Genomic DNA, 14,652 nt, shown 5'->3' on the forward strand with positions numbered 1-14,652 from the left:
ATGTCAACCTAAACCAAAAGCCAGAGAGAATGAAAATCTCAAACATTTGACTGGGTTCAAAAGCCCCCGGACACCTCCCATCGGCCTCCCCGTTGCATCTGGTTAGGGGCTGTGAGTGAGAACGCAGACTGTGCTGCCCGCAGGGGACAGGCACAGTGAGGAAACACCCACACGCAATCATGACCAACGGCCAGCTTGGGACCTTGCCCCTCCCCCGAGAGCACTGGCGGTTCTTCCTTGATCTGAACTGAAGGAACAGAGGGAGGACCCCAACCCCCTGAACCCCTGCACAACATCCAACGCAGGAATCCACTGCTGCTTCTGCACAGGACGGAGCCTCAGTCTTTTGCTTTATAGCATCGTTTATGGCATGAACTAGGAACATCATGTGTTCACACAAACACGACAATTGTACATCATCATCTTTACAATATTAAAGGAGTCATATACAAGTGAGTCTACAGGCATTGTATGCAGGGTGGCCGGGCACCCCATCCACCGAGCAGTTGTCTGCGGTTTCTCCACCCGGGAAGAGCCAGCTCGGCCAAGTGTGACAAGGCCGGGGTGTCCGTCGTTGGGCCTGTCTAAGAGGCAGCAGGTCTGTGAGGACCCCGAGGGGCCAGTCCTTGTTGGAATCTGGGGCAAGAGTCCCAGGTATGCCCATGTCCAGGTCTTACTGGCAAGCTAGTATAACAAATTTCATTAAAATTCAGTGTGCATATTAGTGTGGGAAAATCAGAGCTGGGGACAGCTTCCTGAGGTGGGGACCAGAGGAGGCTACTGACAGGTGGGCCCCTTCACCGAGGGGCCCATTCCTGAGGTAAGGATGCCCTGTGGCCCTGGGGCTGGTCTGGATGGGAAGAGACTCCTCGGAGACCCCGGCAGTGAGGACACACAACCGGACTGGAAGCCCCCGGGCTTAGGTCAGGTGGTCTACCAGGTGTGGCCCAGGTGACAGCAAAGGTGAGGGTCTCAGGTGGTTCCACAGCCATCCATCCCCCACACCCAAACCACCCTCCTCCCTGGGGGCCCTGCTTCGGCTCCGACAGCACTGGCCTCCCTGCATGCCCCTAGAGCAGGGACCAGAGCTCTCCCAGCCCCACTCCTGGACACTTGGGCCGGAGCGCCAGGCCACTCCCACCATGCGGGTGGGCATGCGCATGTCTGACTGAGAATGAAGCACCAGATAAAGAAGTGTTGGTCCTTGTCGGCCTCTCCGGGCCTCTCTGGCTTGTGCAGTTACAGTTGCTTCTGTTTTAAATACTGTAGAAAAATAAGCCATCTCTGATGCAGAGACCCACTGGAGTCTGCCACATGTGGAGAAGGACGAAGAGCTCCTCTGCAGTGGGCTGGGAGGCCAGTGCCGACTCTGCCATGGCAGCCCCAGGGCCTTGGAGGACACTGCGCCAGGCTGGGGAGCCAAGGGGCACCGGGAAACTGGTGGCAGAGTTCTCACCGAGGCATCTTTGGGTCACACCAATCCTTTGGAAAACATGCCTCCAGCACCCCATTCTGTTGCAAGACACCTGGGCCCTGGGGCTCCCTGGGCTGGCCTCAGAACCCCCAGCCTCACCCTCAGTCTCACGAAGATCGAGAAGCAGGTATAGGCAGAACACCCCAGCACTGTCCGCAGGTCCCTGGCCGTCCCCAGGGTCAGGGGCCTCAGGTGGGCACGGAGGCAGGGCCTAGTCCAGGGGCTCCTGCTTTATCCGGACAGCGGTGGGGGTGGGCTGTGGTCGCCGCTCCTCCCGGCAAAGCACATACTCGCTGAACTGGGAGGAGTCCACGCCACCCCCGCAGGACGCAGCCACGCTGAAACCCCTCTGGAACAGCCTCTCCAGGACCTGCCGGGAAGAAACAGGAGTCAGCAATGCCCAGCTGCAAATCTGCCTGGCTGGCCTGGTGGGCAGCGGGCCCTCGCCTGGGCAGCCACCTTCTGTTAACACCTCCAGTGACCAAATCCGAGTGGCTACTCTGAGCTACAGCCTGCAGGGTCCACAGCCTGCAGGGTCCACAGCCTGGTTCAGGGCGGGAGAAAGAGCCTCTGGGGCCCCTGCCTCTTCTCGGATGTAACCTGCCCTTCGCTCCGGACATGTGGTCCCAGGGCCCCTCCTCACGGAGACCTGCCTCACTTATAGAGAGACCCTGCCTCTGGCCTCTGGGCAGCCACCTGCTTCCCTGAGCTTCGAGTCCCAGATGGTTTGAGGCCTGGGGGCGCATCAGCTCACGGGAGCTGGGGTGGAGAGGAGGCGTCCTCTCTGTGTTTGCGTCTCTGCAGGCCTCTGAGTCCACATGGGTTGGTGCCTCTGTGCGGGTTGGGTCTAGTCACTGTCTGACACCTGTCCTGCAACCAGCAAGTTCTGAATGACAGCCTGTGGAACGTGTGCATGGGGGGCACTTTCCCTACAATCCACTCTGCCCCACACCTGAAACGGGGGTGTGCTCTTGGGTCTGGAAGAGCTGGTGGGAAATGGTCCCCACTCCATCTTGGGCTTCTAAGGCCCATCTAGGGAAAGCCAGTCCAGAATCACTCTGGGCAGCCAACTGGGTGCCTGTGGCCGGGTCAGGAGGGAGAGGAAGGGGCTCCAGGCCACCTCCACGCTCCGCCTCTGACCTGCCGCTCCTGTTGTCTGGGTTTAATCTGAATCCAAACTCAGACTCTGGGTGTCAAGTGAAGCACACTTTGTTGAAAGTACTCTGGACATTTTTTATAGAACATCCTTTTGCAAAAAAAAAAGAGTACAGATCAATTTTTTTAAGTCCATCCCCCAGGCGCCATCATTTAATTATGAGCAGGACATAAATTATGCATCCATACATTGTTGCCTTTTCTGTGAGATGGCAGGGAGGGATTCGCCATTTCAGGGCCGCGCCTCCCTCCATCTCTCTCTGCTGCCAGAGGGTTTGGGGGAGGCGGGGGGAGGCCAGTGGGGCAGGCGCAGCCCTCACCTGCACCGAGTTGAGCCGGCAGTAGCCGTTGAGCGGGAAGCGGATGACGTGTGTGGGGTCCTGGTTCCAGCCGGCGTTGACGGAGTTGCACATGACGTCCCCGGTCTCTGGGAAGACCTCCTCGATGAGGGCCTTCTCGCCGCTGAGCGCGATCCGCTCACCCAGGTCCGGCGTGACCCGCACCACCAGGCAGTCACAGGCCCTGCTGCGGCGCCGCTGCTCTTGCTCCTGCTGCCAGCGCTCCAGCTCCCGTACCATGGGCTGCAGCTGGTAGTAGCGTGCCTCCTCGTACAGCAGGCTGAAGTCCTGCGGAACAGCAGACAGGATGGAGGGAGGTGGGGGACTGCCTTTTCCAATGCCAGGAGGGCCTCCTCTCACCATTCCACAGAACCGTGACCCCCTCCCCCAGGGCACAATGTGAACTGGGATGATTGTGCCCATTGTACAGATGGAGGAAATGAGGCTCAAGTGAATGTGTGCAAGCACAAGGAGTCTAGCCTTGTCCCAAGGGCAGCGACTGGTGTGCATCTGTGCCAGACCCCCTGAGTCCTTCCATCTGGCCCAAGCACTCAGGGAGGCTTCATCCTCCCCGATCCCCCCCTGCACCACCACCACCCCGAAGTAGAGAGAAGCCTCTGGAAAGACCAGGAGGCTAGACGAGAGAAGCCTGAGGCTCTGTCTATGCCTGGGACCTGCTGCTTCTCAGAATCCCAGAGGGGAGGAGCTCACCTGCCCTGAAAGAGCACACGGCCCAGCAGGGAGGCAAAACAGATCTGCCAAGGCTGGATTTTCGCATCCTCATGTGCTAGCCCTGAAGCCTCTGATCACCTGTAACTGAGCTTCTCTGAGCCTGTTTTCTCTTCTATAAAATGCATGTAGACACCCAGTTCAGAGAAGGGGACGGGCTTTGTAAAGGACAACAAGATCTGCCAAGTGCCTGGCCGGCCCCTGAACTAGCAGCTGTGTGAGGAGGGGCTGGGTGGGGAGCCCATCTCTCACCAGGCAGGCAGCCCCCTCCCAGGACGACGGGCTCACACCAACTATCCCTCAAACACCTGGTCACCCACACCTGCCCCAGCCCCGTGGAGCCGAGAGTGCCCATGACTCATGCCACTCAATGGGGCTCAGATCAAGGTCAACTGGTGAACCTGAGGACCCCTGGGGGAGAGGCAAGGAAGCCGGACACAAAGCAGAGACTACCTGGCATCTGCTGGCCCAGGCCTTTGGGACCACCCTGAGGGAGGCCTGTCGGGAAACCCATTCTATCCCTCCACAGGGGTTCCTCAGCCCCACCTGGGCTTCTGCTCTCATCTGCTCCTAAGTGATATCTGCACAGCAAACAACTCCCACATCCTTCCCCAGCCCAGAACGCCTTCACCCAGCGTCCCACCAGCAATTCCATGCAGGCGTTGGGTGCCACACTCCCCCCAGCCTGTTCCCCTGCTGGGCCTCCACCATCCACTCAGCCAGAAGCTGCAGGCCGGGAGGCACCCTCGAGAGCCCCCACCCCCCACCCCCCACCCATAGCCTTTCTTAAATATGTCTAACCTGCCACTTGGCTCCCTCTTCGCTGCCTCCACCCTGGTCCAAAGCCTTCAAATAAGCCCTCTTGGCCTCTTGCTCCCTACAAATGTTGAACCAGCCACCAAGGTCCTGACATCAACCAGCAGCCTCCCTTCCTGGCCTCCCAGTTCACACAGCCCCAGGCTAACACCTTCTCTCCCGGTCAGGACGGTCCTTGCCTCCTTGCCTCCTCACCAAGGCCCTCACACCTGTTTGCCCCCTTCCTCCTCCACCTCCCAGAGTAACATCCTCCCCGACTCCTTCTCTGAATTGGAATTCTGTGGAATTCAAGTGTTTTTTGTTCAACATCTGTCTTCCCACCACATCTTAAGTGCTATGGGGACAGGACCCGGGTCTGCCTTGTTGCACTGTATTTTTAGCCACCAGGAAGTTCAGTTGTTGGGACCCAGGAACTAAGTTGGATGGAGGACAAAACAGTCCCAGGGTGACTGGTCCTCGGGGTGCCAGAAGGAAGAAAGGCCACTTGCTGCTGAGTGGGGTGGCCCCGGCCTGAGTTTCCTTCCTCCAGGTCCCCGGGGCCACAAAGGGGACTGGCACCGAGGCAGGATTCTCGGGACCTGGACGGGTCACCTTTTGTTTGAAGGGTGTTTGCTTTGGATCCGGTTTCCTCCCTGCAAATGGCCACCAAGAAACAGATCTAGGAACCGCTAACTGCTGTAACTCCCACACACAAGTCTTCAACACGACAAATGTGAAACCAGGGTAAGTGCCACTGCTTAACTGTTGTCACACCCTGAGAAATAAGCTAAAAACGTGAGAAAACAAAATTAGTTTAGAAAAACTGATTTAGCCCTTGGCTTCATCGCTTAACTTTTTATGGTTGCTATGACGACCGAGGGTCCACTTATTAAGTCACAGCGTCCCCTGTGTAATGCCACCATACAGGCAGCAGGGTTGCCACCGGCTACAGACTTACCTTGAAGTCATCTGGGAGCAGCAGTTTTGACGTCCGCAGGAAGCTCAGGACATAGCGGAAAATCTCCCCATCCCGGTCAATGAAATAGTGTTGCTTCAAACTGTCCAGGACGATGGGCTCAGTGCCATTGAAGAGGCGGCTTATTCTGGGAGAGATGAAGGGTGGGATATCTGATGGAAGGGCCACTCCACCTACCCCAGCCCCACTCCTTAGGGCCTGCCCTGCTGGAGGGACGAGGGGCCTTACATGAGTGACTGAAACTGGACCAAACCAGAGGCAGCCAGGCCACAATCAGACAGGGCATAGCAAGCATCACAAGTCACAGCCAGGAGACACACCCAGCTGCATACACCTGCCTGCTGACACGTGTTACAGGCCTGGAAAACTACAGCAAGACACAGACACAGCCTCCTTGCCCCACACACAAACCCTAGCCAGACAGACCCACCCAAAAACTCCCACCAACCATGAGACACCCTAGCCCACAGCCACACACGCAGTGAACACATGTAAAGCAGCCAAGACAGCCTTGGGTCCCACACATCCATGTCATCTAACCCATAGGAAGGAGCATCAGATGTGGCACACCTGGGTAACAAGCACAGGGTCACATGGTCTCTCCTCACGACACACAAATCACAGGCAGATCTAGACACATCTGGGCAAAGGACACACCAGCCAGCACAGGTCAACCAGGGACACAGCTATGTACATGAGAAACTCACAGATAAACCAACAGCCACTCGTTCAGGGAGCCCTCGGGGAGATCCCAGGGAGGCAGGAGGTTCTGCACGCGTGCTTGCATGCTACAGGGCACACATGTACACACACACCACTATGTATGCACATACACCATAGGTGTGCACTCCTGGGAGGGGAGACAGGACCCAGCACCCTGTCCTCTGAAGGGCAGTGGTTCTGACAGAAGCTCAGGGGGTCTGGGGGAGCCCTTGAGGCTGGTCTGCATCCACTCCAGGGAGGAGGAAGCAGGCCTCAGAGCTAAGGCTTTGGCCTCCCTAATGCCCAGGGCGGCAGGCTTTGGTTTGGCTAACTTCCCCGGCAGACCCCAGGCCCAGCTATGGACAATTAGGAGCCACAAAGAGGGGTGATGACAGCCAAGAGCTTGGCTCAGAAATAGAGGAGGAAGGTTGGCAGGGTCTTCCCAGGGACAGCACCTCTAGACATCCTTCAGCAGGCAGGGCCTTCCAGTCCAGCCTGTACAGTCTGATCCCTAAGCCCCCTCACTCTCTGCATAGCATGGACCTTCCAGGGACATGCCTCTCTCCCCTAGCAGCCTAGCCCTCTGTCCATTCAGGTCATTATGCCCGAGGCCCTGCCCTGCCCCTGCCATTGTGCACCAGGGCACATGAGCTGGGCAGAAGCTGAGGGGTTAGAGCCCCAAAGCCTCTTTCAGGGCCTCCCATCTGCACCGTCCTCCACTCTGGTGGCCTGGCACATTCAGGCATCAGCTATGAGGGTCTGCCCAGGTGTATAGTAGCCCAGGCCCTGTCCCAGTGGGACTGTATAAAACAGTGGTTCTCAACCTTCTGGCCCTTTAAATACAGTTCCTCATGTTGGGACCCAACCATAAAATTATTTTCGTTGCTACTTCATAACTGTAATGTTGCTACTGTTATGAATCGTAATGTAAATATCTGATATGCAGGATGGTCTTAGGTGACCCCTGTGAAAGGTTCATTCGACCACCAAAGGGGTCGCGACCCACAGGTTGAGAACCGCTGGTATAAAAGGACAAGGCTGCCCGGCTGGCGTGGCTCAGTGGATGAGCGTCCACCTATGAACTCGGGAGGTCACGGTTAGATTCCCGGTCAGGACACATGCCAGGGTTGTGGGCTCAACTCCCAGGAGGGGGCATGCAGGAGGCAGCTGATCAATGATTCGCACTCATCACTGATGTTTCTATCTCTCTCCCTCTACCTTCCACTCTGAAATCAATAAAAATATCTCTTAAGAAAATAAAAGGGCAAGACTGCCTTCATGGGTGGGCACAAGCAGGTCAGAGCCTGCTGTGAGGCGTGGAGGCCGGAGCCGGTGGAACCAGCGCTGCTGTTACCCAGATATAACTCATCTCAGGGCTCCACAGGCCACCGAGCCCTATCAACCCCCCTAGGCCTGGTGACAACGGTACTGGGGGACACAGCCCCACTGGAAAGCCCTGTGGGCCCCATGGCCTGTCCCAACTGTCCAAGCCCCAAGACCTGGCCTCAGCAGAGCCTGGGTGTTCAATGTCAGACTGAGGGCCACCCAGCATCACTGGAAACAGATGGGACAGCCGAGGGCCTCCACACGGCATCAGCAGACAGAAGCGAAAGTCACATCCACGGATGAGCCAGCCATTCCTAAGCCCGGGGAACCTACTCCACCCTTCCTGGCTGAGCTCGCACCCTCTGTGCAGCCAGCGTTCTAGTTTGGCTGCGTGGCCGGTCCCTCTGGTATCAGGGCTGGCTGGGGCTCCAGACCCTCCTGTCAGTCCACAGGACTCGGAACCCACCCAATTCTGGGGCTGACTGGGTTCCAGGTTGCTCATTGGTCCAAGACTAGAAGGTGCTTAATCTGTCTTATTTCAGGACTGGCTGGTTCTAGATCTTTCCATGACTCACTGTATCTTCACAGGACCAAGGCTTTCATGCCCTTGGGGTCTGAGGCTACCAAGAACGTGAGTAGGTTGAGGGAAGGTTAGGTCAGTCACCACAAAGGAGCAGCAGACACATACAGGGGCTTAAGAGTCAGCTCCTGCCCCGGGCCACCCTCCGAGGGAGGCGTCCGGGTTTGGGTGCCAACTTCAGAGGCTCTCCACGGTATGGACTGGTCATTCTGACCCCAGCTGACAGGGATCTTCTCTTTATTTTTTTAAGCTTTGGTTCCAATTTCCTCAATGTTTCAGGGGGAGGTTTTATTAGTTCTGAAGCTCCTGGACATCTCAGTTTGCTGCTTCCCACAGCCAGGAGGGCTGCGAGTCAGGCTGCAATGGCAGCAGCTAAACAATGCCCAGCAGGCAGGCATGAGCGGGGTGTCAGCCCCAGGGAGTCTCTGTTCCGCTGCCTCTGAGCAATGACTGACTGACAGCTGTTCTGGGGCCAACCAGTGGTGGCACCTGTTCCTGTGTCAGAACCACCCCACCAGCCAAGACTCAGAAGCCCAGGTGAAGTTCTGTAGCCCCGGGACCTGAGGGCCTGGGGCACGGGTCCCTGGTCTCCCAGCACTGCCCAGGATGGGACTCTAGCACTTTTACACTGAAACTCCCCAGGGCCCAGGATGGGACTCTAGCACTTTTACACTGAAACTCCCCAGGGGACCTTAACACTTTTAGTCCTCCACCTCCAGGTGACTCACAAAGCGATACTGGGTAAGGGATTGCTCTGGGTTTCCAGAATTGATGAAAAATCGTTATTTTAATGATTCACTCAAAGAGGGATGAGAGGGATCTGAGGGGCCCTTGGCAGCACAGCTGCCTGACCCACTGTCCCCTGGCTGTCCTACAGGTTCCCCTGGCCTCCCAGCCAAAGCTTCCAGCTAGGGAAGCAGGTCGCCTGTAAGCCAGAAACCATCAGACAGAACAGCAGATTCATCTTGAGCCCAGCCTCAGGGAAGAATGCGACTGCCACCTCCTCTGGGTACATCCAGCAGCCCCCAGGAGCCCCAGGGACATCAGCTGCTCAGCCAGTGGGCCCGCCCCACCTCAGAGCAGGACCACGGGGCAAGGACAAGCTGCAGTGTGGGCCTGCGGGGGAGGGCCATCCCCCGCCCTCATGGCTCCCAGGTAGCAGCCTGGACACAAGAATGAGGAGGCCATTCCCTGTGGGCCTGGGCTGTGATTACTCCAGAAGGGCAAGTGTCTGATTTCAGGAAACTCTCTGCAGAGAGGCTGTGGGCAAGGGTTTTATGAATTTCACTCACAAACGTCGTCAACCAATTAAGGGGTGATCTATCTCAAACAACTCAAGAATGCCACAGAGGGAAAAATTGAAATTAAATAAACTGAATCCATCTCCTGTTCTAGACAGGGCTCTGCAAGCCAGTGCACAGGCCAACACTGCCGACGTGGCCTCATGGCTGACGCCTGCCCCCACCCCCATGGCCCAAGTGCACAAGTGCCCAGGCCTAGCCTCTTGTGGGCAAAGAAAATGAAGCCTCAACCACCATCTGCCCCCCAGGATCCCCAGAATCCAAACTTGACCCTGCATCCACCCCAAAGATCCCTCCTCGAGTGAGCACCTCAGCCCCATGGAGGGCTCCACCCTGGCCCCATACCAGCCACCCTAACAGCCACCTCCACACACTAGGACTCCTCTGTGCTCTGAGCAATCGCACTGACAAGGCAGCCTGACTAGAAAGCTTCCCAGAGATGATCCCTGGGTGTCTGGGGGATTAATTAACTCCTCTTGCTATTTTAACTGTATAAAACGGGTGGTGCCCGTAGCGCTGGCCCTCCTGCTGCTCAGCCCTCAGCAGCAACTGCCTCACTGCGCCAGGAGCAAGCAGTTGGGGGCTCAGCAAGCAGCGCTCCACATCACCTCCTGGACAGCCTCACGGGGACCCACCCCAGCTCGGGTCAGCCCTGCTGCCCCTGGGAGGAAAATGCCCAAGAGGCAAAAGCAGGAATGGGCAGCGCCCAGCGCCTCCCTGGCCTCCCAGCACTGCCCAGATGGGCCCACAAGGCAGGAGTACCAGGGAGCTCTGCAGAGTGTGAGGCGGCAGGTTGGAAGGGTCCTGGTCAGAGGGGGTCCAGGGTCCATTTGCTGATGGAGCATGAGGCTTCTGCTTCTCCACAGCAGTTACTGCACCACCCCCACCCTCTGCCACAGGGAGCCTGCTGCTAGCCCTCAGGGTCCAGCAGTAGCCACACCAACAAAGATGGCAAATTGTAGCTTCCTCTCCTCCCCCGCCTATGCGATTTCCCAAGGGTTAGAATCAGAAGCAGGATTAAATACATGACCCCAAGAAGTACACAGCATTGCTCACAAATGACCCCCTGCAAAGGCCAGGCCTAAGTCCCACTCAAAAGGAACCTAAAGGCATGTCAGATTCCCCAGCCAGCTGCTGGCCAGCTTCAGGTAGGATTGGCTCTGAATAAGTGGCTCTTGCCAGTGGGTCAGAAGCTCCTCCTAGCACTACCAATGCAGCCAGCTAAGGGTCACAAGTCCCTGTGCAAACCCTAGTTCCCCGGGGCAGTGAGAGATGGGGGTGGGTGGGGGGATGGGGGGAGAGCAGGGAGACTGCAGAGCCCTGCAGGTTGGCTGGCAGAGGAGACAGACATCACTGGTAGCAGGCTGCAGATGCTGCCAGTCACCGTCATACACCTGGTAGTACAAGGGGCTCGGCTCTTACCTGGAGTCGGGGTACTTGGTGAGCGTGGCCAGGCTGCTGGTGTACATGTGGCCGCCCACGTCGATGTGCACAGGTGCATTGGACTTGGTGAGCTGGGCTGGCAGTGGGATCCCCTGGGCAGCCAGGGGAGACACGGGTGACCGGGTGAGAGACAACCGGGACATGCTTCCTCCCTCCTGGAGATGGAAACAAGGCAGAAACAGGGGTTTCTTCCCAACAGAGCTGTGTACTCCCTTTGTTACCAATGTGATCACAGATCTAATCAGATCACTTCGCCTGTGCCTGATCACATATTCAGCTGACAAATTATGGCCACAACTGTAATTAAGTGTATTTGCATCATTCTCTTCAAAGGACCAGAGGGAGAAAGAAAGATGCTTATTAGCAATAAGAAATCAAGAAAAAAAAATTTCAAGGTGTCAGCCTCCAGGGGCATAAAACAAACTGCAAAATTCTAATTAAAGGTCGTGGGCTTATGTGTTAGATGTGAAATATCCCCTGACAAACGAATCACCAATTTGTGAATTGGGATTCAGGGGTTTTTGCAAGTTTGTCTCAGTAACGAGACACCTCTAAATTAGTGACTTCCTCAGCACCTAAGGCGTTGAGTTTTTATACATGTAGTAAATTTCACATCAAATTAAGAGCATTTTTGTTTCAAAAAATATATAATCCTATAGTCAGTCAACAGCTATCTCTTGAATGCTGCAGCTACGAGGAGGGGCAGCTAGGCCAGCCAGTGAGCAGGCACCCGGGAAGAGGGCAAAGAGGCGACCCCATGCTGACCAGCCCACCCCCTGGCTCTCACCTCGGTTCCGGCGCTGCCTTGGGCGTGAAGCGAGGACCCGCTCGGTCGCTCCTTGCGGTGAGGCATCTAGGCTTCCATCACTGCCCGGAGTATCTGGGAAGCACCGACAGACCAGAGGGCTTACTCCTCAAAGGTTATGGGCGCTGTGGCTCAGCAAATGGAGTCAAAGACACTTCGAGTCGTCCTTTCTGCACATGCTCTCCTGGACCCCATGCCTACTACACAGCGTTCTCCAGATTCCACCCACTGCTATCCTATCCCCATACCCCAAAGGATGCATTCGGGCCATAGCAAATCACTTCTCTCTCTCTCTCTCTTTCTCTCTCTCTCTCTCACACACACACACACACACACACACACACACACACACACACTCACATGTGTTTTCTGAGAGCTCCATGTCTGCTAACTCAGCTAATGACAATACTGAAACATATGCTCACCGTAATTGCCCAAAATGTTTCAGAACAAATCTGATTTTCCCGGTATTTTGGTTTAGAGCCATGTTACCAAGCGTGTCTCCTCTTGCATCAACAGAGAACCCTGTGGACCACTGTGCAGGGAGGATCTTGCACCCTCTATGAGATGGGGAGCTCAGGACCTCTCAGACCCCAGATGGTCTTGTCTGTGCCTCAGGCCCCTTGGGATGATATCCCCCCACCCCCCCAAGGCATCAGAGAGCTGGCCAGAAAAATCCACAGTGGCTCAGCAAATGGACCTCCCCTTTCCTCTGCTCCACAGTCACCTGAAGAAATTGTTCCTCAGTCACTAGAAGCCACTCCAGGGCACTGACAGAGCCTGCGAGGAGGGTGGAGAAGAGCAGGCTTATGCAGCCCTTTCCAATCTCACGGGGCTGGGAGGAGGGCATTCACAGTGACTACCACCCTCACCACTGGCTTCCACAAGCCTAACCCGGACTTGTCTCTTGCTGGTTTAAATGAGGGTGCAATCTCCCCTAAGGGTTGACTTTGTGCCTTGAAATTCAACATCCAATTTTGAAATATGGACCAAGGTCCAACGAGCATCAGATCGTGCAAATTTTAAGTCAGGTTACTCTGTCCTGGTCCTGGCAAGTTCCTTGACAGGAACCAGGGTGGGGCGGAGGTGCTATTAGGGAACAGAGAGGTTTAATTTGTACCCTCACTGGGGGTGCTGTCGGGGGCTGCTGCTTTTGGCATTTCTGAGTTCCAGTTAGCTTTTTAAAAAGCAGGTCACTTATCTCAAGGAAGTTCTGAGAAACCAAAACAGATCTCCAGAATGGGCTGTCCTGCGGTAGGAGGCTCTGCTGGGTGAGGAGTCAGAAGGAAAGCCACGCGGAGGACAAACTGTGCTGGAAGGAATTCTGATGGATCTTCATTCTATCAAAGCAACTGCACAGTTTTCCCTACTGCCAGGACACTGCTCAAAAGTGACATTTAACACCAAGCACCCATCACAAAAGCTGCCCCCTGCCATTCTCACCCAGCCTCCTTCCCATTGCAAGCACAACCTGCGGTTCACAGCAAACCGGAAACTCACCATTGGAAGCCCCAGGCTTTACGCCTTGACCAGAACCTCCAGTGCTCCCTCTGACCAACGCATCTGTGCTGGACAACGACCCTTTCTCCGAGACCACTGCTGAGGTCAGAAGCATAAAGTGAGAGCAGTAAGACACAAGCTCATTCCGCCAACATCAGCATCAAACCCATGACCCGGCCCCAACACCCAGCCCTCCCGAGGCTGACCAAACAGCCTGTTGCAGGGCCCACGGGTTTCCAAACTGGCTAGGTATTGACCCGCTTCTGGGAGCTGCGGCGGGAGCCCCAGACCCGCGCCCGCCCACCACCGCCGAGCCCCGCCCGCCCGAGCAGAGGGAAGCGAGCAGAATGCCACGCTCATTTACACACAAAATGATTTTGTGTCCCATTGTGCTCGCAGTTGTTCAGCTCTCTGGGGGTGATTAAACTGGCTGAGCTGCGGCAGCTTGAGACGATTTCACTAAATCGCTTCTTCGTGAAGTCGCTTCTTTGCTAAGCTGTTATTTTAGCCATAAAAGGTAAACAGAAGGCGCCTCCCTAGTTCTCTTCAGCTCTGCGCCCAGGGCGCTAGCCCGGGGCGAGATTGTCCGGGGGGTGGGCCGGGAGCGAGGCCCGCGAGCCACCTGGTGCGCAAGCCCCGCCGCGAAGGCCGCGGGCCGGTGTGAACTTCAGGGAGCCTGGAGCCGGCTGGGCCCAGGCCCGCAGCGCCGCGGGGCGGGGGCGGCCACGGAACCCGAAGAGCCTGGCAGGGTGGGGAGGGGTGTGTGGCGGGGGCGGAGGACAAAGTTAAATCAAGAAGCAGACACTTGGGAGACCACAGATGGGAAGCTTGCCTAATTAAGGACGTAAAAGCGCTTTTGTTCTCAAAGTTTATTGTTGGCGGGATTAAAAAAATTAATTGAAACTAATGCTGTTATTCAATGCAGTTAAATTCCTTCATGCACATTTGAGGGAGTGAAAACTTGAAGCTTATCTTTCTGCAGTCGGGGTGGGGGGCGCGGGAAGACCTAAAGGCGCTTCGATACGGAAAAAGGGATGTTTGGGAGTGTGTGTCCGGTGCGCGCGTCCAGGCGGGCAGCAGAGACCCGGGGGCGGCGATCGCGTATCCGCGCGGCCGCCCCGGAGCCTCAAACCCTGCGCGCCTGGGACGACCAGCAGCGCGCCGACCCCTCCCGCCCCATTTCGCACTCACGGGGTAGGCGTCAGAGGACGCACATCTGTCCCGTTAGAGACTTTTCCTCGCTCTGATTTGAGCGCCAAGCCGAGCCCCGTCCGCCCCAAAGCCCCAGCTGCGTGAGCCCAGTTTTGACCCCGGAAACTCACCGCCCTGCAACTGGGGCTCCAGTGCTGGGGCCTGAACCCGCCCCCCCGCCCGCCCCGAGCTGCAGGAAGAGCCAGGCGCGGCCGCGCGGGGAAGAGTCTACCGTGAAGAGACCAGCCACGTAGGGGAATCACGCTCACGTGCCAAGGCTTTGTGCAGGGTGCGCCGCGCGCTCGCCCTGGGAAGAAGCGGCCGCCCCGCCCGAGGT

The 14,652-nt window shown here is 56.7% G+C and overlaps 1 protein-coding gene across 4 annotated transcripts; it reads right to left on the reverse strand.

The window, feature by feature from the left end:
* Window positions 1–344: 344 nt before the first annotated feature.
* On the reverse strand, window positions 345–13,223 carry KCTD15 (potassium channel tetramerization domain containing 15). 4 transcript variants are annotated; one of them, XM_023759859.1, is made up of 6 exons: window positions 13,125–13,223; window positions 11,607–11,699; window positions 10,799–10,911; window positions 5,450–5,594; window positions 2,950–3,255; window positions 345–1,844 (listed from the first exon to the last, which is right to left on the reverse strand). In XM_023759859.1, exons 2-6 carry the CDS (start codon window positions 11,670–11,672, stop codon window positions 1,686–1,688), a joined length of 789 nt encoding a protein of 262 aa, XP_023615627.1. In that variant the 5' UTR covers window positions 11,673–11,699; window positions 13,125–13,223; the 3' UTR covers window positions 345–1,685. The 4 variants fall into 4 exon arrangements, with proteins under 4 accessions (XP_023615627.1, XP_023615625.1, XP_023615626.1 ...); XM_023759857.1 differs by having other exon boundaries at window positions 10,799–10,974; XM_023759858.1 differs by having other exon boundaries at window positions 10,799–10,974; window positions 11,607–11,749.
* Between the last annotated feature and the right edge of the window lie 1,429 nt (window positions 13,224–14,652).

This window comes from Myotis lucifugus, unplaced genomic scaffold (assembly GCF_000147115.1).
Source record: "Myotis lucifugus unplaced genomic scaffold, Myoluc2.0 scaffold_164, whole genome shotgun sequence".
Lineage (NCBI taxonomy): Eukaryota > Metazoa > Chordata > Mammalia > Chiroptera > Vespertilionidae > Myotis > Myotis lucifugus.